The 23447-nt window shown below is 38.5% G+C and overlaps 1 protein-coding gene across 5 annotated transcripts in view; it reads right to left on the reverse strand.

Moving 5' to 3' along the window:
- Positions 1–23447, reverse strand: part of LOC143171919 (kinesin-like protein KIF2A) — a 75649-nt gene that overhangs the window by 24639 nt on the left and 27563 nt on the right. For 3 of the 5 annotated variants that reach the window (XR_012997238.1, XM_076361103.1, XM_076361101.1), the window contains exons 2-14: positions 23133–23227; positions 21703–21822; positions 21214–21268; positions 16388–16510; positions 15724–15824; positions 12734–12829; positions 9710–9764; positions 6296–6458; positions 3009–3099; positions 2801–2864; positions 2294–2385; positions 1914–2056; positions 1018–1222 (exon numbers count right to left, since the gene is read on the reverse strand). Coding sequence is in view for 4 of the 5 variants with exons in the window: in XM_076361103.1 (XP_076217218.1) it covers positions 1018–1222; positions 1914–2056; positions 2294–2385; positions 2801–2864; positions 3009–3099; positions 6296–6458; positions 9710–9764; positions 12734–12829; positions 15724–15824; positions 16388–16510; positions 21214–21268; positions 21703–21822; positions 23133–23227 (1403 nt within the window). In the remaining variant the exon portion in view is untranslated. The remainder of the gene's footprint in view (positions 1–1017; positions 1223–1913; positions 2057–2293; positions 2386–2800; positions 2865–3008; positions 3100–6295; positions 6459–9709; positions 9765–12733; positions 12830–15723; positions 15825–16387; positions 16511–21213; positions 21269–21702; positions 21823–23132; positions 23228–23447) is intronic. The other 2 variants (XM_076361104.1, XM_076361102.1) reach the window with 1 other exon arrangement.

The following is a 23447-nucleotide window of genomic DNA, read 5'->3' on the forward strand; positions in this document are numbered from 1 at the left end:
ACATTTGGAAACAAGTGATAACATCAACACAATGTTGTTTGCATTATTTATTTTGATACTAAATCAAAACAGGCCACAGTTTTGGAACCACTGCTTCCAATTTTTCAACACGACATACAATTTTGTAATGACACATTACAATTTTGTGGTGTTTTGTGAGATCTGCTTAGAGTCTGATACAAGTCTTCTCCCAAGTTTATACTGGGATAAAAAAGTAAGCACAGTGATTTTTGGGTTTAGATTCTTTATATAAAACCACAGTGCTGGTGCAGAGAGTAGTAAACCTAAGCAAAGCTAACCAACAACAGAAATAAGTTCTGGGCCATTCAAAACTACTGTTTCCCCAACTGAGACCAAAAAATTACTTTCCCTATTTAGACCGAACCTCTTTCGAGCATTATAAAACAAACAAAAAAAGCGTTTGAATATTTAAATAATATTTCTTAGCTCTCTTGATGTGTTCTGGATTAATGTATGAAAATCTGCAAAGTGATTGTATCAGACAATTTGCTATAAAGAGTAGTCAAAAATGTATTCCAACTTTCAAGGGTTATTTTAATCGATTTGTTAATTCTTTCTGGATATAGTGCTGTTGTGTTGTTTTCTTCTTTAGTTAATTAATTAACAGTGGCAAATAAATCTGTCATAAAGGTAACTTTATTTTTTATCTTTTCTTAAAAAAATAAGAATATTTCCAGTTAGTATTTCAGACCTTGAGTACCAAAGTAAGTAATCTTTCCTCCCATTTAGGTGTATATCAGAAAAGTGTTCAAATTCAACTACCAGGGATTTTGTTTTTTTTTTTTTAAACTACATGAAAGTTGATAGCACAATGTTTCTACTTGGTAATTACCAAGTGTTTCTTCAGGCATTTAAAGGAAAAATCAATATGTTATTTTACCTGTCACATCAGTAGACAATGTAGACAAGCAAAGCCTACAAAAACACTCATTTTAAGTGTCATTGCTATTATATGTAGAAGGCATTATTCAAATGCAATGGAAACATTTCAGTTACCTTGAGTGCTAAAAGGCTCTTGTTAATTTCCGCACCTTCCAGTCGTGTCTGCCTATCTGCACTGGAAGTATCTGCTCCTCTTTCATTGCCAGCCAAATCAATCAGAGAAAATTTACCATGCAATTTCCCTTTCCTTCTGAGAATAATCTGAAACACTGCATGGCTTCGAGATGAGTGTGCATTTGCAGATGTCTGGCCAGATGTCCTTTAACAAAAGGAAAGAAAGGAAGGACATATGAACAGGCGAAGGACCATACATGTTAAACACACTACCCTCAGAACGTTAAGTTTTTTCAGGGCAGAGTCCTGTATTTATCCTAATAATTTGATGTACATAGTATAATTATACCTATTTTTCCAATTCTTAAAACAGAAATGGAAGATTAGTAACATTTTACCTCCCTCTTAAAAGCAAGAATAATCACATCTCCGAAGATTTCAGACTATCAGAGAGCTTACATGTAAAATGCCACCAATGGCATTTTTATCTGATCAGGCAGCAGTCTATGCACAAGGCTAATTTTAAAAACAATAAAACTGGATATTAACAAAAAATAAAAATTTTATACTTAACTTCTGTCACTACATATCAAGGCCTTTTAGAACTGAAGAATCTGGCAGTATTCCAGGTTATAAATGGTGTGAATTTAAGTCAGTAAACTAGTTATATAATGCATGCAATTCACATCCTGTAGAAAAATAAGTTCGTATTTCTCTCTAGGAGAGAAACTCTAAACTATCTTTATTCAAAAGATAGGCAGATTCCTTACTTGCAGCCAACATTATCAAAAATATCACTGCATATTAAAAAGCCATCACTATGAAGAGACACAAAAAAAATCTTGTTCCGATTCTTTAATTTACAATGAAAAATTGGTGGAAGCTATGGGAGATACCTGCAGCTGTTGCCTATTTCAATAAGCCTAAGAACATCTTCAACACATTTGACTTCCCGTTCCTGTAATCCCACCACCTGGACTTGCTGTTTACCATCTTCTAACACTCTTAATTTTGTCTTCCTGTTCAACAAGTCAAAAACCTTGGGGGGGGGAACAGAACAGTTAAAGAGGAGCTTTAAAAGACATTTTTGCTTCAAATCTCGTATCAAAATATGCAAAGCATTCCATGCACAAACATGATTGGAAGGGAAGTGTAAAGAATTATTTGAAATAAAGCTTTCAGTACAAAAAGGAAAAAAATCTTTTATGTGACAAGCTCACAATCTTATTTGTGAAAGAGAAATTCCACCTTCCTCAGAAAAAGATCAAGTATTTACCTTACCACTGTAGATCTCAAAAAATGTTGCATATACTTGAAGTTCTAACTTCTTATAGTTTGGCTTCTTTAGCATTAAAAAGACATCTCGAGCTGTGAATACATTTCCAAAATAAAAAGAAATCTAGTTATGTATTTTCATTTAGTGAAGACTCATTAATGCATAACAGTCTATTTTACAGCATCTCTCATATTTTGCAAGTGTAACAGATAGGGTCAGTCAATCAAGTAAAAAACACTGCAGTTTAAACTGCCACATTACATTGGAAGATGCAGAAGACCCCAAAATTGTAAACTCAATTAATCATCAGCTATATTTCTTACATTTTTGAAGTTATCTATATATATATTTACTGTGTAAAGACTACACACCTAGGAACTATTTTTTATGTTACCAAAGCTCCACTGTAATGCAAAATATGTAGACCCTTATGTTTGTACGACAGGGAGTAGAAATGTATTGACCTCAACTAATTTGCAAAAAGCCAACAGAACAATAAAGTCTCACCTGCAAGTGCATATATTCCTTTAGAACAATCTTGGTTCTTTCCTGAAAAGTCACCACCCATAGTCTAAATTAAGAAACCAAAAAAGACCAAAAAAACACTATAAAGATCACAGAACTGTAATTTACATATTTGTTACTTATTAGAATTTATCAAAGTGTATCGTACATAAAAAGAAGTGTATTGCTGACATGTAGAAGAAATACTTACATGGGTTTTTCCACTGCCTGTTTGTCCATATGCAAAACAAGTGGCCATTCCCCTTTCAAATATGGTCTCCACTAACGGTCGAGCTGTAAACCTTAAATGCAAAAAACAACAGTACTTAAGAAACTTAATTACTTTAAGATGCCACACTACCACAAGGACACTATAAATTTTAAGGCCAGAAGTGACAAAACTGGTTCTGTACTTTGAGAGGCCAAAGGACATCTCCACATTAATTCCTGAACTAAAGAGGCTACCAGCTCTAAGGCATTAAAATATCCTAAACAATTAAATAAAAGCTACAAGGTGTCTCCCATTTATTTTACAACAATATTATCCTCCTTCAAACCCTGAGAAAAAAAAAAATCCTTGTTTTAATGATGCAACACGGTACAGCTTACTACATAGAGTTTGGAGCTCCCTAAAGAAGACAGCATTAGAAGATACAGAAGTAGGACAGTGCAGCAGATAAATACGATTTTGCCAATACAAAAATTCCACTATAGTTTTGGGTTTTTTTCCCCTAAATCAACATCCAAGATTAAGTTTAGAAGACAGGTGGCCAAAACAACATTGCACGTCTTAATATTTTGAGAACATAGTTACGCTGAGAAAAGGCTCAAGAAAACATATACCCAAGCTCATCAGAATGGAAAAATCCAGTTATCCCTTAAGTATTATTTGATGTGTCAAAAATATTCTCCAAAGTATCATTTTTCTATTTTAGAGAATTAATTTTTACTTTAAAAAAAATGTAGAGTTATTGCTCCTACTTCAGCTGCTTATCACCATTACTTCATTAAAAACTCCAGAAGCAAAGGGTAATCTTATGGAGGGTTACCTCCACTAGGTGATGGAGGTAAGATTCTCTCTGCAACAGTCTCTCTTTCTAAACTTTTTCCAGGTGTTTACACATAAAGTATGTTTAGTGACAGAAACAAGAACGATTGTTTACAGAAACACTGAGGTTTTGCAACCTCCTTTCATTCCACTTTGGAACACAAGATCACTTACAAAAGTAATATGGGTAAGACCGAGCCATTCAGCAACCAAGGGTTATGCAAAAATCTAAGTTTAACTGAATCATCAATTATAATCAAAAAAGTACCAGATGATTCCTGATCAGCCTTAGTCTTTCTTTTTTGCTTCCTCCAAACATATACTTCTTTTGTCCTCAAGAGGATATTCCCATATTTCGGTGTTTGTTCTTTTTATATTTAAAATATAAATTTCAAGAAACCTATCCACCTAAGAAGCATGTTCTATTATCTCTGTTTAATTGAGTTTGAAATTATTTATTTTGCTGATTTATAAAAAAGGGACTTAATTATATGTATTTTAAAATAAGGCAAAATACAAACATATCTAGAAAAGTTTTTGTAAAGCATTATACAACTCCAAATGGTATCACGCCACAACAGTCCAACTTTCTTTCTAGTAGAACCTTTATTTGCAATCTTGATCCTTCAGAAATATAAACTCTGATTCTCCTTTAAAATTCAAAAGGCATACCCATTCACACTAGTGCATGTTTTTTAATACTAAAGAAAACTTGCAACTCAGTGTTGCAGCTCGTGGATTCAAAAATACTTAAAATACAGCTTAAGCAAAATAATAATAATAAAAAAAATTAGTACATTTCTCAAGAACATTTTTCAGTACAGAAATATAGTGAGTAATTTTAGCATACTGAAGAAAACTGGAGTAACTTGTCATATTTCTTTTTTTCCCCACTGTGACCCTGATAGTTCTGGTGAGAGCAGACGACGATACCTATCTTGCTCTTAATTGTGTTATTACAGGAGGCCTTGAAGCAGATTATCCTTCACGTAATAATCATTATTGTGCCATATGAGGGAGAAGGAAAAAGCCTGTACTGCTACACAGACTAGAGATTTACTGTTTCAGTATGAATACAAGCATCTTTCAATATTTTCCCAAATAACTATTAATTTATTATGTAACTAATAAAAATTGTCCAGAAGAAACTCAATACAAAAACATAATAACATTGTATGTCAAAAACAGCCCTCACATTTAAACACTATGCTTACAAAGACAAATAACAGGAAGGAGGGAGATTACAAGAATTGGTTGTTAAGCAGGAGGAAAACTATTGCAAGAGGCACATCTCACCAGCTAGATCACTCTCCCACAGCTATTCAGTATCAAGTAAGAAAAGATGCTACCAGTAGACAATCATTAGAGACAGAAATTTCCAAGGGCACAGCTTTGCTGTTTAGAAGTCTTTCATTAGTGTAAACTAACAGACTAAAAAGATTTTATTTTGCTACCCTTCTCCTCTTACTTATATCAAGCACAAGACACAAGTTTTCATTTTCAAGGCCTTTTAATAATTCTTTTACTATGAATTTTCTCTTATCCACCGACAGGATGTTAGCATCTAACATCAATCAGGATATGATGCCAACTTTCACTTCCTAGTTGTTGGATTAAAAACACGAATTAAGATATTTCTCTGTCACTCCTTAAGGCTATGGGGAGCACTTTCTAAGCATAAGGAAAATTATCTTCATCAAATACCTTTCTAATATCAATATTCCTCACAAAAATCTTCACAATATTTAGACCGCGTACTAAGATTATGACCTGTCATGGTGTCTAATCTTGCCTGCTACTGTATCTAATCCATTTAGCGACTTGTACAAGGTAAACAGCTACTTCTAAACAAGTTTTTAAAAGCGCTGTGTGCATTATTCTGTTCCAACTGTGGAAGTGAAACAAGAATAAAGGAGAAAATGGAGATCCAAATATCTTGGGGCTGAGGGTGTGTGTGTCTTTGTTGCTGTTGTTTTTTAAATCAGAAAGATTCAGCATTTTGAGCAAGATAAATTAGCTCTATGTACCTCCATGTTACATCAGCTAGATTGCTTCCAACAGCCAAACTAGCTCAGGTATCTCAGCAATCGAGCAAATATAACTCCCCCCCTGCTCCTTCCCCCCTCTCTCTTTGTACTCTTTCCCCACCCTCTCCTGATTTGTTTGCCTCCTGAGGAGGCAATACACGCTAGAGCCTGGAAAGGCAGAGCTTGGAGGAGGATTGAGAGCAGAATTGAGGTCAACAGAAGTGGAGATGATATTGCAGATGAAAAATTCAGGATAAACAGAGCTAAAACAAAAGTAAACAGGCAAAAAAATGGAGGTAGCAATATACATAACTGATAACACAGAGAATAGAAGTAAAGTCCATGACCAAGGTAAGCCCACAGTCATTGACATGGAAGATACATGAGAAAAAAGATTCACCAAAAAAAAGCATATACACATACCTGTAAACCATTTCATTAGGAGCCGTGTCATCAAAGGCATAATCAAAACGAAAAGTTTGGTTTTCTAGGTACCTTGTTAAATCCACCTTTTGTTTTGGTTCATGTACCATCACAACATCTTTACTAGGAATTGTTATTACATCAAGGTCTTTCATTAAAGTTTCTATAAAATAAATGAAATATATATATTTAAGTAGCAACACAACACACTTTTTTACATTTTTTCATTGTTTACACTCTTATAACATCTCAGATAACACAGCTCCTCCAAGTAACAACACTGCAATGGACTTGGGCTTCTGATACCTAAGTAATCTGCTAAGTAAGAGATTTCATTTTGGAAGTCTAGTCATCCTATCCTACCAAGTGCTAGAAAGTAAAGAGAGGTTGTACAAAGTTGATTAGAAAAAATAAGATCATTAATTATAGCACTGTCATTATAGCTTCATTTTAAAATTTTGTCTTTTTATTTTCCCTAAATCCTTAAAGTTATAGTCATATGTTCACAGCTTTCAAAAAGAAAAAAATTGTTTTCATTCTACACAGACATTTTCATTTGTGTATTCCTCCTGGAATCTAAAGTATACATCTTTAATATAGAATTTCTCTAAAGTAAAATCCTTTCTAAAAATTATCTTGTAAGCAGAAAAAGCTGAAAATGCTAATGATGCTTCCTATCACTGGGAATGAACAAAAGCTATCTAGATGCAATTTCAATAGTGAGTTCCCAGGTTATAATTACTACACAGCACTACAATTTATTGCTAATTGTTGTATGAGATGACTCAGCAAAAAACAGAGAACCCAGCGATCCATGATATGCACAAAAATAAAGATCCTTTCTGTGTACAGTCAGGATCACTAATGTGTCCTACTTGCATTTCTATGTAAAATTTCTTAAGGCATGCAGTTGAAGAATTTGATGTGGCTTTATACAATCAGATAGAAATCTTTTCATTAGTTAACATACTGATCAAACAGTACAATGGTTACCATTGCATGACATTACACACCAACAGAAATATGCATTCAAGTCGCTATATAATCAATTTTTCAACTGCACTGCAATAAAATAAAATGCAATTATTCTGCAGTAATCACAGAGAAGAAATAAGGAACAGTGGTGAAAAGATATATATAAAGGTCAATTCTTTGCAGCAAAAGCTTTTTAGTTAAAGCAGTCAAAAGCTGTTTTTTCTTAAACGATTGTTTGGAGTAAGACATTTACCTGCTCCCAGCTATTTGTTATGACAACCTGTATTCCTTGCTGATGAAAATTTGAAATAGTGTCTCTGAAACCCACCACACAATTATATAATTTCTCAATTATAAATATATGTCATTGAAATAAAATCTTAAAATGTCAATCTGAAGACCTACTTCCTGCAAAGTCAATCCACAGAACGATTGGTGCTGAGAACACCTAAAGACTTTGGTGATAATTCCGTGTTTGTGAGACTGACAGAAATTGATTAGTACGCTTGATTTCTATTAAATTATTTGAACATCTTACAGAATTTCAAAATGCAGAACATGAAAGGGGAAAGATAATATTTTTGACGTGTTGTTATTGCAATAATAAAAGGAAAAACTATTTATATTTTTTCTCTTCAGGGGATTACACACTAATATCTTTGATTCCTTTATACTCTTCAATTTTAAAACGTGGCATGAGAAATATTGTTTCTTATGAACTTTCAAAATTAAAGTGCATGTTCTCAGAAGACTGTATTATGTGGGTACTAGGTTATCTCTATGGTTCCTCCCCAGCATAGATTATTTCATTAATACCTTTTTATTATAGCTTATTCTTAAAAATGCAAAATAACTTTAGTGCCAACCTCATTTTTACTTAGACACTCATCTTCCTACCAACACCTCAGAATTATTTTTTTAATAGCTCCAAACCACTAATACCCAAGATATGCAACTTGCACAGGATCAAATCCCACTTCTGAATACCAACTCATGCCTCATGACAACTTGCTGTCATTTACTGTAATTTCACTTTGTCCACCTTCAGTGCAGGTAGAAGGTAACATTCCCCCCAAATGTATCACATTTATAAGTCATATTTTATTAAAGATAACTTCCAATGCTAAACCAGAAATTGAACTGCTACCAGACTTGTATATTGAATGCCCTTATTACATAGGTTGTGCAAAATAGTTTAAATCAACCAATTTTTGAGATTATGTATTCCTTTCAGATCAATAAAAGAAAAAATACAGGGAATAAGAAAACAGCAAAAGAAAAAATAAAGAAAAAAAAAGGTAGGGGAAGCAGCAACAGGGAGGGAAAAAATAAGACAAAAGAAAACTAACTATATACTGACATCAACATATGTTTTCCCTTTCCCATACAATTCTCCCATTTTCCTCTGGATATGCTCCAGATAATCCTCAATGTGTGGTTCTGACAGTACAAAAATAATAAATGTATCCCATGTTGTTTCAGAGTCAGAGTGATGTTCTTTGAGTCCTTTAGCTAAACAAAATATAACAAAAAGAGAAGGAAAGAAACATATTTCAAAATGAAAGTCAGCTTACTTTAGTGCTAGATTCAGACAGGCTGCAATCCAGAAGCATTTGCGGTTCTTAATTTCCCGCTGAAAGTAAAGAACTTCATAGAAAGATTGGGATTTAACTGGAGTTGAAAACCTAAACTTTTTTTTTTGGAATACAGACTCCAGTCTGATCAGCAGGCAGTAAGAAAAAAAGTTGTAATACTAATAGTACATAAAAAGAAGTCACTAAGGAGTGATTCCAGTACCTAAAAATAGTTGTTTAGTGCCATTTCATATGCCCTAGGGTATCCTGCCCAGCCCTGAGCAGCAACTCCAGGAGATACAAGTCTCCAGTTTGTCTGTAACCCGCTAGCCCTGCGAGGATGTCTTGGACACCCTTGGGCACCTTACATGTCAGAAGACACCAACGTTCAGGCACCTGAATTGTTCCCTTGATGTCTGATTCAAGACCACTTGAAAGTATAAATATACATGTATAAAAAAAAGTGTAGAAAAGTTTTCATTGGGTAGCTCACTGATCAGGAGATCACTTAAAGGATAGTTTAAAAGAATGGTGATCCTAACACAATGTAAGAATACTGAAGAAATTACAGTAGAATTAATTCCCAGATCAACTGAATATATCCTAGATGACCTTGGGAAAAAATTACAGTCTCTCTGTGCCTCAGCTCCCAGTCCATAAAATGGTGACAGTTAAACTACTTTTCTCCCCATCTTTATCCAGGTTATGATAAGTCTATGAATTTTCTGGGTCCCTCACACATATTGTCTAGCATAACAGAGTTTCACCTTTGATCAGTATTTCTAGATCTCTTTAATACAAATAATATTACTATCAGAAGCAGCTTTTCAGAGAAAAAATTCTGCAAAATCTTAAATGGCCATACCTTTTTTATTGAGTGGTCGTTTTCGTACACAAACACATATCCTGTGCTCATCAATCTACAAAGGAAACAATCTTTCAGTGAACTATACCCCAATTCCAGTTATACAATATTTTACTTCTATTCTTGAATTAATTAACCAATCATTTAAACAAAGATAAATTTCCAAGACAGTGAGTCATCTGAACATGTTAAAGCCCCCTGTGTCTGCACAATAACCAAGAACCCAAAAGAGAGAACCGTACATTAATAAAACTCCCTGCAGACAGTGATCTGATCCTGCAGAGTACCAGGTACATCTTGGAACACTGCAAGCAAATCCAGCTGTAACAGCGTAGATACACTATTGACAGAAATTGTCACAATCTCTTTGATCATGCCCTGGTAGAATTCTCAATCTTGAGGGATACAGGATGGGTAAAAAGTAGAGTCAGGACCCTAAACCTCAGAAAGGCAAACTTTTGGCTGTTTAAGGCGCTAGTGCATGGGATCCCTTGGGAAACTGCCCTCAGAGATAAATGAGCAAACGAGAGCTGGGAGATATTTAAAAGACATTTTTCTTAGGGTGCAAAAGCTCTCAATCCCGACGTGCAAGAAGTTGGGCAGGGGAGGCAGGAGCCCAGCTTGGCTAAGTCAAGACCTCTTAGCCAAACTAAAACACAAAACCAAAATGCATAGGCAGTGGAGGCAGGGATACGCATCCTGGGGAGATTATAGGGATATGGCCCGGGAGTGCAGGGAGGGGATCAGGAAAACCAAGGCACAGCTGGAGCTGAACTTGGCTAGGGACATGAAAAATAACAAGAAGGGTTTCTTCAGGCACATAGGACAACAAAGGAAGATGAAAGGAACTGTACCCTCCCCAATGAGCGAAACAGGAGACCTGGCTACAACCGACATGGAGAAGGCTGAAGTATTCAACAACTTTTTTTGCCTTGGTCTTCACCAGCAAGTGCTCGAGCCTCACCGCCCAACTCACAGAATCCAAAGGCAGGGAACTGGGAAAATGAAGTACTGCCCACCGTGGGAGAAGATCAGGTTGGAGACCATCTAAGGAACCTGAATGTGCACAAGTCCATGGGACCTGATGAGATGCATCTGAGGGTCCTGAGGGAACTGGCAGATGAAGTTGCTAAGCCACTATCCATCATGTTTGAAAAGTCGTGGCAGACTGGTGAAGTTTCCGCTGACTGGAAAAGGGGAAATGTAACCCCTATTTTTAAAAAGGGAAAAAAGGAAGACCCAGGGAACTACAGGCCGGTCAGTCTTACCTCTGTGCCTGGCGAGATCATGAAGCAGATCCTCCCGGAAATTATGCTAAGGCACATGGAAAACAGAGAGGCGATTGGTGACAGCCAGCATGGCTTCACGAAGGGCAAATCGTGCCTGACAAACTTGGTGGCCTTCTGCAACAGGGTTACAGCATTAGTGGATAAGGGAAGAGCGACTGACATCATCTACCTGGACTTGTGCAAAGCATTTGACACTGTCCCACACAACATCCTTGTCTCTAAAATGGAGAGACATGGATTTGACGGGTGGACCACTCGGTGGATAAAGAATTGGCTGGATGGTTCCACTCAAAGAGTTGTGGTCAATGGCTCAATGTCCGGATGGAGACCAGTGACGAGTGGTGTCCCTCAGGGATCCGTATTGGGACCAGTATTATTTAACATCTTTGTCAGGGACATGGACAGTGGGATTGAGTGCACCCTCAGCAAGTTTGCGGATGACACCAAGCTGAGTGGTGTGGTTGATACTCTAGAGGGAAGGAATGCCATCCAGAGGGACCTTGACAGGCTAGAGAGGTGGGCCCATGTGAACCTCATGAAGTTCAACAAGGCCAAGTGCAAGGTCCTGCACCTGGGTCGGGGCAATCCCAAACATGGATGCAGGCTGGGCGATGAGTGGATTGAGAGCAGCCCTGCAGAAAAGGACTTGGGGGTATTGGTGGATGAAAAGCTGGACATGAGCCAGCAATGTGCGCTCGCAGCCCAGAAAGCCAATCACATCTTGGGCTGCATCAAAACAAGTGTGGCTAGCAGGTCGAGGGAGGTGATTCTCCCCCTCTACTCCGCTCTGGTGAGACCCCACCTGGAGTACTGTGTTCAGCTCTGGAGCCCCCAGCATAAGAAAGATATGGACCTGTTCGAGTGGGTCCAGAGGAGGGCCACAAAGATGATCAGGGGACTGGAGCACCTCCCCTATGAGGACAGGCTGAGAGAGTTGGGGTTGTTTAGCCTAGAGAAGAGAAGGCTCCGGGGAGACCTTATAGCGGCCTTCTAGTACTTAAAGGGGGCCTACAGGAAAGATGGGGAGGGACTCTTTATCAGGGAGTGTAGTGATAGGACGAGGGGTAATGGTTTTAAACTGAAAGAGGGTAGATTTAGATTAAATATTAGGAAGACATTCTTTACTGTGAGGGTGGTGAGACACTGGAACAGGTTGCCCAGAGAAGCTGTGGATGCTCCCTCCCTGGAAGTGTTCAAGGCCAGGTTGGACGGGGCTTTGAGCAACCTGGTCTAGTGGAAGGTATCCCTGCCCATGGCAGGGGGGTTGGAACTAGATGATCTTTAAGGTCCCTTCCAACCCAAACCATTCTATGATTCTATGATTTCCACAGAGATCTGATAATCTTCATCATTTAAGGATTCTGCTTATCTGACTTCTCTGCAAATCAAAGGCCCTCATCACCTTCAAAGATCAAATATTAATCTTTATACTCAACGGGGTTTTTCAGAGAAGCTTAATGGTTTTGTGTGCACATCCCTTAGCATCCCAGGAAAATCTACAATATAGAGGCTGACTGACTACTTAGTACATGTTGGTATTATTTTATAGTCAAAAGATATTTAAATCACATAAAAAATGACTGAAAAAAAATAAACCCATGTTATAAAGAATACTAATATGTATTAAATTACTTACTTTTGATGTTTACAGACAGAAGTATATTCATACATTGAAAAAATTGGAAACAGCAAAATTCAGAAGGATAAATAATTTCCACATCACTGGGGTACTTACAGGATCTGTAGTTGTCAGTGGTCTATAATCCAAACTTCCCCTGAAATCTCTTATCATACACATAATTTCATAATTTGGGTTTGTAGCATCAACATCCTAGGGAAGTAAACAACAGAATTTCTAATATACTTTTTTTTCCTGAAATGAACTAATTTCAATATCTTCTAAATTTACTTGTAAACAAAATACACATTAACTGAAATGTTAATTTTTCTCCAAAATGCCATAAAAGTCTTGACTGCAAGTTTAATGCCTTTTTCCGTTCAGATATAGCTAATTTACTGATCATAAAGCAAAACAATTATATGCCTTCTATTTCATATTTTTGGTTGGCATGTAATAGAAAATACTTTTTAATTGAGGACTCATTAAGTCTACTCAAGAAAGAAATGACTCCTGCCTTTTGCCAGCATCTTCACATTAAAGAAACACAGCTGAACAATTGCACAACAGATAGCATATACAGTCAACGCTTCTTAATCTGAGATAAGGCGGTCCAACAGACAAATGGATACACTCTATTATACCGGTACAAAACACACTGCAGAAGACAGTGCAGGTGCCACAGTTGCTCTAAACACAACCCTGCTGGATCTGAGTTGGTTAAAGGAGATTGATCCTACTTGCCAGTCCTGAGTTAACTCCTACAGTTACTTGGATGCATTGGAAACTCTTCTAACACTCCTAGACCCCCCTGTCCTGGTTTCGGCAGGGATAGAGTTAATTTCCTTTCTAGTAGCTGGTACAGTGTTTTGGATTTAGGATGAGAACAAAGTTGATAACACACCAATGTTTCAGTTGTTGCTAGGTAATGCTTACACTAGCCAAGGACTTTTTAGTTTTCCATGCTCTACTGACTGAGAAGGCTGGAGGTGCACAAGAAGCTGGGAGGGGGCACAGCCAAACTGGCTAAAGGGACATTCCATACCATGTGACGTCATGCTCAGTACATAAACTGGGGAAAGCTGGCCGGGGGGGCCGCTGCTCGGGGACTGGCTGGGCATCGGTCGGCGGGTGGTGAGCAATTGCATTGGGCATCACTTGTTTTGTGTATTATTATTATTATCATATTATTATTATCATTTTATTTCAATTATTAAACTGTTTTTATCTCAACCCACGAGTTTTTCTAACTTGTGCTCTTCCAATTCTCTCCCCCATCCCACCGGTGTCGGGGGGGAGTGAGCGAGCGGCTGTGTGGTGCTTAGTTGCCGACTGAGATTAAACCACGACACCCACAAAAAGCAGCAGCAATCCCAATGATACACAATAGGCTACCATCTAGGCTCACAAGACCTCCTGTCCCTAAACCTGGAATCATCAGTATCAGAGTGAACTGACATATAAGAGGCCATGCACAGAGCCCCTCTAAACCTCACAAAGCCTGAGCTACTGAGCCTACTGTGAGCTGAGCTGGTTCTCTGCAGAATCACTCAAATATCCTTCCTGTCACTTCTCCCTGCGACTGTCAGTTTTTACCCCATTTCAGGACATGCTGCTGATGCCATGTATAGCCAGCTCTGGTGCTCAGACCTTATTAAGTTTTGCATGGCTTCCCACAAATGAGCTAAAACTCCTTCTGGATCACAGCTGGCTGTGGAAATAGCGTAGGCACTTTCAGAAAACACTGCATTGGGGTTAATAAGCTGAAATGGAGCCGGCTTATGTCTCTATACCTGTGACACAGCTGATCCACACCTCAGACAAAACTGTGCCCTGGTAATCAGAACTTGACTGTACCTTTAAGTTGTTCACCCTGACTACAGTGAACTAAAAACTACTTATAGTAAGTCCATACAAAATGTATTCCTACTGAAACATTTCCTTCTAACATTCAGAAAGGGGTATTGCTTATTATGGAAAAGGTATTATTTGCCTAATACTCTTCAAACCCTGTTTAAAGGTCACCAGAAGCCGGTGCTTGGCTAATTATTGCTGCATTTCACAACAACAACAGAATACACAAAGCAACACAAAGCATAGATACATACAAGTCACCAAGAAAAAAAGAACTTTCTCATACAGAAGTTTAAGACTCAGATGCAAAGGGAGTCATCACAGAAGTGATAAAAAGAAAATTTTAGGTGTAGTACCACATCAAAGAATTTTAATATATAAAACAAAAATTATTTGCTCCTCACACATAAAGCTATAGTAATGTTTGTATTTGTTTAAGTGGATGGAAATTAGAGAACATGAATTCAACATAAGTGATTTTAGGTCAACTTAGAAACATCATTAAACCATGAAGTAAATTGCCTGAATTATTTACTTGGTGGTGGTACTTCTCTTGTCAGTAGCAGACTGTTAGTATCTCTTTAGAGAGACTAACACATACACACAGGCCTGCCAACAAGATTATGCTACTAATTTTGCTAAAGCTTTTACACTACTGTGACAGAAAGTCATTTAATATTAAGAGATTTTCTCAAAGGATTAACAACAACATTTCTTTCACACAAGTTTCTAGCAACTTGCTGCCAAGCTGTTTGCATGATGCAAAGCTAAATTATAAATGCATAGTCAGGTGTAAAGGAAAAAAAAATATCACTGTTCAAACTTGAGCCTCAAATAGATCTCCTACGAAACATCAAAGATCATAAAGAACAATTTATCATAATGTTGTAATACCTCCTGTAGAATAACAGCCCTATCTAAAAGCCAAAGATTTGATTATTTTCATCAATATATTTTCCCTAAGAAATAGCTATCATCAGTACTTGATTTTTAAATAACACACAGAAAGATAAGCAATTGTAAGCAATTATCTCTGTAGGAAGAAAAAGAGGGGGAAAACTGTCTAAAGAAATAGTTATCAGAGCAATGCAACCATGCACCAAAATATATATCAGAATTGTATACAGGATGAAAACATTTAATTTCAAGATTATTACAGTTCATAAAAATTATTGAAGACTGAAAAGCACAATAATTTTGCAAACATCTTCTCTTCCTGACATACGTTTTCCATCTGAGCTAAAAATACTAACCTGAGCTCTTTTTTCTCTAAGTTCCTGCTGCTGTAACCTTCTTTTTTCACGTTTCTCTTGCAATTTTTCAACCTCTTTTACACAATTAGATTTTCTACGTGCTTAAAGAAAATGATATAATTTTTAGTGTTGCATGAATTTAATATTTACACTATAACATTTAAATTCTACTAATTTATGAATAATTAGAATGCATTTATTTATATCAACTATCTTTTCAAGCAAATCAGTATTAGTACAGAATAATTACAGCAATTTAATTTCTAAAATTTATAGAATAAATGAATTAGAAGAAATCATGGGAATGGGACAATAATTACACAACCGAAAATATAAGGACAATGACCCTCAAAAAATATTTGAACATGTGATGATATTTGGATACATGTGATCTCTTGGTTTGAATTAAAAGAAAGCCCAGGCAAATTAAAAAAAACACCGTCATGACTAAAAAAAGATAAAGGAAAAACAAATTCCAAATACTAGAACAACTATAACAAAAGTGAACATTTGTTTAGCCACAGCACTCTGAAAAAGCTTCTTGAGGAAGCCTACAGGCAACTGCGTATATAGACCATTTGTCATATATGGACAACAACATAATCCAAGAGAATGTACATGTAATGTCTAGAATGAATGAATCCTTGATACACGGTTTACATACAAGGGGGTCCAAATTCCTTTTTTGCGGCTTGAACTGGAGATATATCTGAAACACTACCATTCTGTTGTGAGGAGGAAGACTGTTCAGGAAGCTGAGTAGGCCGCGCGCGTGCAGAACCAACCACTGCAAAAGAAAAGCACAAAGCTCATCTAGATACGGAAGAGCAACGTTTCTATCCGATTCTGAAATACTTTATTATGACAAGATAAAACGAGGCCCCTTTCAAGACACAAGAATTTATTTGGGGCGGGGGGGAGCCATACATGTAGAAAGTCTATTAATAAAGACATTCAGTATGCAGCTTTTTTTATCCTAGTGTTATACACAAACACAACATAATTATTAAGTACCAATGCTGCACGTGCAAATTTTTAAATATTCCACTACAGAATTAGTAGAACTTATTATGTGCATAGAATGAAGTATGTACTTGGAGATATGCAGTTCGAAGTTTCAAGTGTTGAAATTTTATTTATATTGTAATTATACCCAAAAACCGAGTAAGAAAAAAGGACCCACTGTTTCACATTCTCTAGATGTTACAAAATGGTCCCACCCCATTGAACCTACAATCTGTGGATGAGTAGAGGGACACAAATGAAAGGCAGCAAAGTGCAGCTCAATCTATGAGTGGAAGAAACAAACATTTTTGACACTATACTGAAAGGGATATGGATACAATCAATATGTCTACCTAAACTTATTGATTCGATATGTGATAAGGATGCCAGTTTCTGAAGATGCAGAGTGATGTCTGTTCCCAGTGAATGCAGTGAGAGTGGCGTGCATGCAAGCCTCTTTGGTAGAGCTGAATGTTTTAAGTTGTTTTTCAAAGAGTCACTTCAAACAGCTCTGCTTCAGCTGGCCAGTTTCCTGTACACATTCATAACGAGGTCTGCCAGAAGAGTATGAATATGAAAGTAACAACTTCGATTAGTAGCCTAGAGATGACATTCCAAATGAAAGCCAGCACACTGTGCAACATGGAGACAACTATGGAAACAGGTATCAAATGGGATAGACAAGACAAATCCCCAGATCATTCCAAATATGATAGGAGATCTAGGTTATAGTATGAATTATCTGCATGTTAGGGAGTGTTTCGATTGTCTAGAGCTTAACGATTGTGATGATGATACGGTTGAGTGTTTATGGGTAAGGATGAGGGGGAAGGCCAATGAGGCAGATATCCTGCTGGGAGTCTGTTATAGACCACCCAACCAGGATGAAGGGGCGGATGAAGCATTCTACAAGCGGCTGGCACAAGTCTCACAATCGCTAGCCCTTGTTCTCGTGGGGGACTTCAACTTCCCGGACGTCTGCTGGAAATCCAACACGGCAGAGAGGAAGCAGTCTAGGAGGTTCCCGGAGTGTGTGGAAGACACCTTCCTGACACAGCTGGTAAGTGAGCCTACCAGGGGAGGTGCCTCGCTCGACCTGCTGTTTACAAACAGAGAAGGACTGGTGGGAGATGTGGTGGTCGGAGGCCGTCTTGGGCTTAGCGACCATGAAATGGTGGAATTCTCGATTCTTGGTGAAGTAAGGAGGGGGGCCAGCAAAACCGCAACCATGGACTTCCGGAGGGCGGACTTTGGCCTGTTCAGGATGCTGGTTGAGAGAGTCCCTTGGGAGACAGTCCTGAAGGGCAAAGGGGTCCAGGAAGGCTGGACGTTCTTCAAGAAGTAAGTCTTAAAGGCACAGGAGCAGGCTGTCCCTGTACGCCATAAGAAGAACGGGCAGGGAAGACGACCAGCCTGGCTGAATGGGGAGCTCTTGCTGGGACTCAGGAAAAAAAAGGAGAGTTTACCACTTGTGGAAGAAGGGGCAGGCGACTCAAGAAGAGTACAGGGATCTCGTTAGGTCGTGCAGAGAGGAAATGAGAAAGGCAAAAGCCCAGCTAGAACGCAATCTGGCCGCTGTCATTAGAGACAAGAAAAGATGTTTTTACAAATATATTAATGACAAGAAGAGAGCCAAGGAGAATCTCCATCCTTTATTGGATGCGGGGGGGAACATTGTCACCGAGGATGAGGAAAAGGCTGAGGTACTCAATGCCTTCTTTGCCTCAGTCTTTAACAGGTAGACCAGTTCTCCTCAGGGTACTCGGCCCCCTGAGCTGGAAGACAGGGACGGCGAGCAGGATGAACCTCCCATAATCCAAGAGGAAGCAGTCAACGACCTGCTACGCCACCTGGATGCTCACAAGTCTATGGGGCCAGATGGGATCCACCCAAGAGTGCTAAGGGAGCTGGCGGAGGAGCTTGCCAAGCCACTCTCCATCATTTATCAGCAGTCCTGGTTAACGGGGGAGGTCCCGGACGACTGGAGGCTTGCCAATGTGACGCCCATCTACAAGAAGGGCCGGAAGGAGGATCCGGGGAACTACAGGCCTGTCAGCCTGACCTCGGTGCCGGGGAAGATTATGGAGCGGTTCATCTTCAGGGCGCTCACAAGGCATGTGCGGGACAACCAGGGGATCAGGCCCAGCCAGCACGGGTTCATGAGAGGCAGGTCCTGCTTGACCAACCTGATCTCCTTCTATGACCAGGTGACCCACCTAGTGGATGAGGGAAAGGCTGTGGATGTGGTCTACCTGGACTTCAGTAAGGCCTTTGACACTGTCTCCCACAGCATTCTCCTAGAGAAGCTGGCGGCTCACGGCTTAGACAGGTGGACTCTGCGCTGGGTAAAAAACCGGCTGGACGGCCGGGCCCAGAGAGTTGTGGTGAATGGAGTTCAATCTAGCTGGCGGCCGGTCACGAGCGGTGTTCCCCAGGGCTCAGTTTTGGGGCCAGTCTTGTTCAATATCTTTATCAATGATCTGGATGAGGGGATTGAGTGCACCCTCAGGAAGTTTGCAGACGACACCAAGTTGGGCGGGAGTGTTGATCTGCTGGAGGGTAGGAAGGCTCTGCAGAGGGACCTGGACAGGCTGGATCGATGGGCCGAGGCCAACTGTATGAGATTCAACAAGGCCAAGTGCCGGGTCCTGCACTTCGGCCACAACAACCCCATGCAGCGCTACAGGCTTGGGGAAGAGGGGCTGGAAAGCTGCCTGGCGGAAAAGGACCTGGGGGTGCTGGTTGACAGCCGGCTGAACATGAGCCAGCAGTGTGCCCAGGCGGCCAAGAAAGCCAATGGCATCCTGGCCTGTATCAGAAATAGTGTGGCCAGCAGGAGTAGGGAAGTGATCGTGCCCCTGTACTCGGCCCTGGTGAGGCCGCACCTCGAATACTGTGTTCAGTTTTGGGCCCCTCACTACAAGAAGGACGTCGAGGTGCTGGAGCGTGTCCAGAGAAGGGCAATGAGGCTGGTGAAGGGTCTGGAGAACAAGTCTTATGAGGAGCGGCTGAGGGAACTGGGACTGTTTAGCCTGGAGAAAAGGAGGCTGAGGGGAGACCTCATCGCTCTCTACAACTACCTGAAAGGAGGTTGTAGCGAGGTGGGTGTCGGTCTCTTCTCCCAAGTAACTAGCGATAGGACGAGAGGAAATGGCCTCAAGTTGCGCCAGGGGAGGTTTAGACTGGACGTGAGGAAAAATTTCTTTACTGAAAGAGTGGTTAAACATTGGAACAGGCTGCCCAGGGAAGTGGTTGAGTCCCCATCCCTGGAGGTATTTAAAAGACGTGTAAATGAGGCGCTTAGGGACATGGTTTAGTGGGCATGGTGGTGTTGGGTTGACGGTTGGACTCAATGATCTTAGAGGTCTTTTCCAACCTTAATGATTCTATGATTCTATGATTCTGTGAATTAACTACACTAAGCAAGACAGTGTGCTGAGAAAAGTTTAATTACAAAGCCAACAAAGAACAAATACTTAGGCCCACTGTGAATAGTAAGATGCACAGGACCTATTAAAATACAAGCTACAGGGTTATTCCATACCAAACAGACCATTTACTACAAAGGACAACATGTATGGATGTGAGGAGAGCCCATCAATAAGATGTCTCAAATTTAAACCATACTAGTTTGAAAAAAATTATCCCCTCCTCATGAGATTTCTGATTTAACACCCCCAGAGGCAAATGGCAGAAGGGAGAAAGTGATCCCAGTCGTCCACCAGAAGAGTCTGAACAATTGCGAAGATATGCAAGCACACTTATTTTTCAAGTTTAAACAGATGGAATGCAATCTAGTCTGAATTAATGACAGTAGATTAATGTTTGGAAGAAGAATAATCAGCATCATCAGTAGAAGTTAACTTTAATGCAGGAGAGAAAACGAAAACAATAAGCAATAACTATTCTTTCTCATGTTATTAGATGCATTACATCTGTATTCATCCAATACACACTTTTCACCTATCAGTGATATTTCAGCATTTTTGTAGATTTTTCACTATTAACTGTAGAGTGAGAAATAACCCGTAGGGTTTAAGTACTCTTTGAATGAATGTTTACACACAGACTGTTAGAAAACTAAGCTAAAAAATTGAAAGCGTAAGAATTTTAAGTGCACTACTTAATGTATATTGAAACACTCAATTAAGCTGAAGCAAATTGAGGATGCTTTAACTTGGAAAAGTCCACACATGATTTAATGTAGCATAATTAAATAACTTCAAATTTTTGCACCTTCAGTTCATTCAGCTTAACTTTCCTAATGCTATATTGCTTAAACTTGCATATAAATACTATTTATACAGTATGCATTCCTAAATAAACATAGAAGTAATTCTAGGAATGACGTACCATGTCTTTTACATGTCACATGCATACATACCAAATTAGAAATGCAGAACTATTAAGGAATGTTAGATGAGCAGAAGATTAAAATGTTCCCATATTTTTTACTTCCCTGAAATGGAAAGAGATAACATTTACCTCTGTTATCTCTGGCAGGAGTGTCATTCTTAATAGGTGCCACAGTTCGTCGACTCTATAAAGAAAGAAATCTCTGTTATTTGATCACCTTATTATTGAAAACGTAAACTGCAGCCCCACCTCTGCTTCTTTCCAGTGAATAAAAATAACACGTCAGCAATTAGGTGATCGCTGCCAAATCCTTCCCTGAAGAGCCTAGGGTGAAGACTGCTTGAACCATACGTACTGTTTCCAAACAACCTCCAAAACCTTTTCTATATTTTTCCTTGAGATATATTTAGTTATATAAATATTAGTTCCCAACTCCCTCTCTGCCAAACCTGTTCTTAGAAAATTTTTAGAAACCCCTATTTACCATAGGAAAAAGAAAGGAACACAGTTATCAAGTAGCTCCACAGACACAAAAGTTAGATTTAAAAATTCAAGCATAACAACATGTATAGGAGTACTGTAAGTTTAATATGAACATGTTGAATAGGTATTACCAACCTTCACAATTTTGTTTACTTTGGCTGCTGGAGTAGGTGGTGGAGGTGTCTGTGGACTAGGTTCAATATCTTCATCAGGTACAAGATCGGAGTTAAGTGAAAATATGCTCTCCAAGTCAATCTGTGTAAAAGAATATAAAACGCATTTATGAGTCTTAGAATAATATTCACCCTCTCCATTTCTCCTGTTATATTTGAGAATAAACAATAAATATATTAAGTGTTTTTTCGCCACAATTTGTTAATTCTATAACCTGAATGATCTTATTTTATGTTCACTAAAAACAGTGTAAGCTTTGGTCTTCATATTAGTTGAAAACACACCCTTCAGAAAAGGGATTAAATAAAAATGACCAATAGATATTCATAATTTTGTAAAGTGATTAAATTAAAACAGAAGTAGCTAGTATTACTGTGGTAATTAGACAATGAGAATGAAAGACATTCTGTAACATAAAAAGAAAGAGATCTCAATTATTTGAAATTTCCCAGACAGTGCAAAAGAAACAGATGAATTACAACCACCCAAAAAATAAAAGCCAGTTGAAACCATGTTAAATTTATCATGCTATTTTTTTTTCCTTGTAAGTGCTCCTCATTCAAAATGCTGTAAAATGTAAGGGGGGGAGGGGCAGGATCTTAAAAATAGCTGGCTTCGGATCTATTGAAACTTGGTTTCCTAAAAATCTTAAATAGCTTTGGTCTCTATAGACTGCCATTTCCTTTGGCTGGACCTTTCAAAGACCTCACTGCTGTACAGATTCGGTGTGTCCAGAGGGATGAGCTCAGCTGATGAGATCACCAGGACATTCTTACAACTTTTTTTTTCCTTTTTCCTGTGTTTTCACAAAACTGGTGAAGTGTAATTATTTCTGAGCTGCTTCTCCAAATCTCAGCTGAAACTGGCTAACATGGTCCAAAATTTACAGGAAGAGGGGATAGCAAAGCATAACTGGGACACACACAGACACAGTTTCTTAAGGAAAGCAAGGCTGGAAAATTATTGCCTAAAACAAACAATCAAACAAACAAACTAGCAGTTCAATCCCTTGATAATACAAACACAAAAAGATTTCTAATCCAGCTCTCCCAGTAGTCTCCTGTCTGAACTGCAAGTCATTCTCCCTCCAAAAATTTGATTTTTCTACTTGCAAAAAGGGGTAACAAGGTCAGCCTTTGTAATCTGGTTCAAAATCAAAAGATGAAAAGCACTATTTAAAAGCTATGACACAGAGCTCAGGAAGTCAAATTTAATACAACAGAAACCAGCATTTGCCAAATAACTCCCATTCAAAACAGTCTATAACCAAAGGATCATCAAGTAAATTAAGATTTATATTTTCTCTTTGTTTCCAGTGCAAATTCCAAAGCAATATTCATATAGATTTCACATTTTTTAAAAGAGAAAAGTTCTAAAATAATTAGGTTTACCTCTTTGCCTTTAGTATCTCCATTTTCAATCCATTCAACAGTTACGCTTTCATTATCTTCATTTAGGGATGTTACCATAGCTTGGTGAATTCGGCCTAGAAAGGAAACACAAATGATCAATTAACAGATGGAAAAATTTTCCAGAAGTTATTTTAATCCCTACACTGAGAAATGCAGATAGAAGCAGGAAGAAGAGGGTTTAAAAAAAAAAAAAAGGTGATAAATAGAAGACGATTCCTGGCCACATACTGTAAACTGGCTCAGATTTGATCCACTAGCGGAGGCTCTAATGGGACAGTCAGTATACAAGTGAAA

The sequence above is a fragment of the Aptenodytes patagonicus genome, chromosome W (genome assembly GCF_965638725.1).
Source record: "Aptenodytes patagonicus chromosome W, bAptPat1.pri.cur, whole genome shotgun sequence".
Classification (NCBI taxonomy): Eukaryota; Metazoa; Chordata; class Aves; order Sphenisciformes; family Spheniscidae; genus Aptenodytes; species Aptenodytes patagonicus.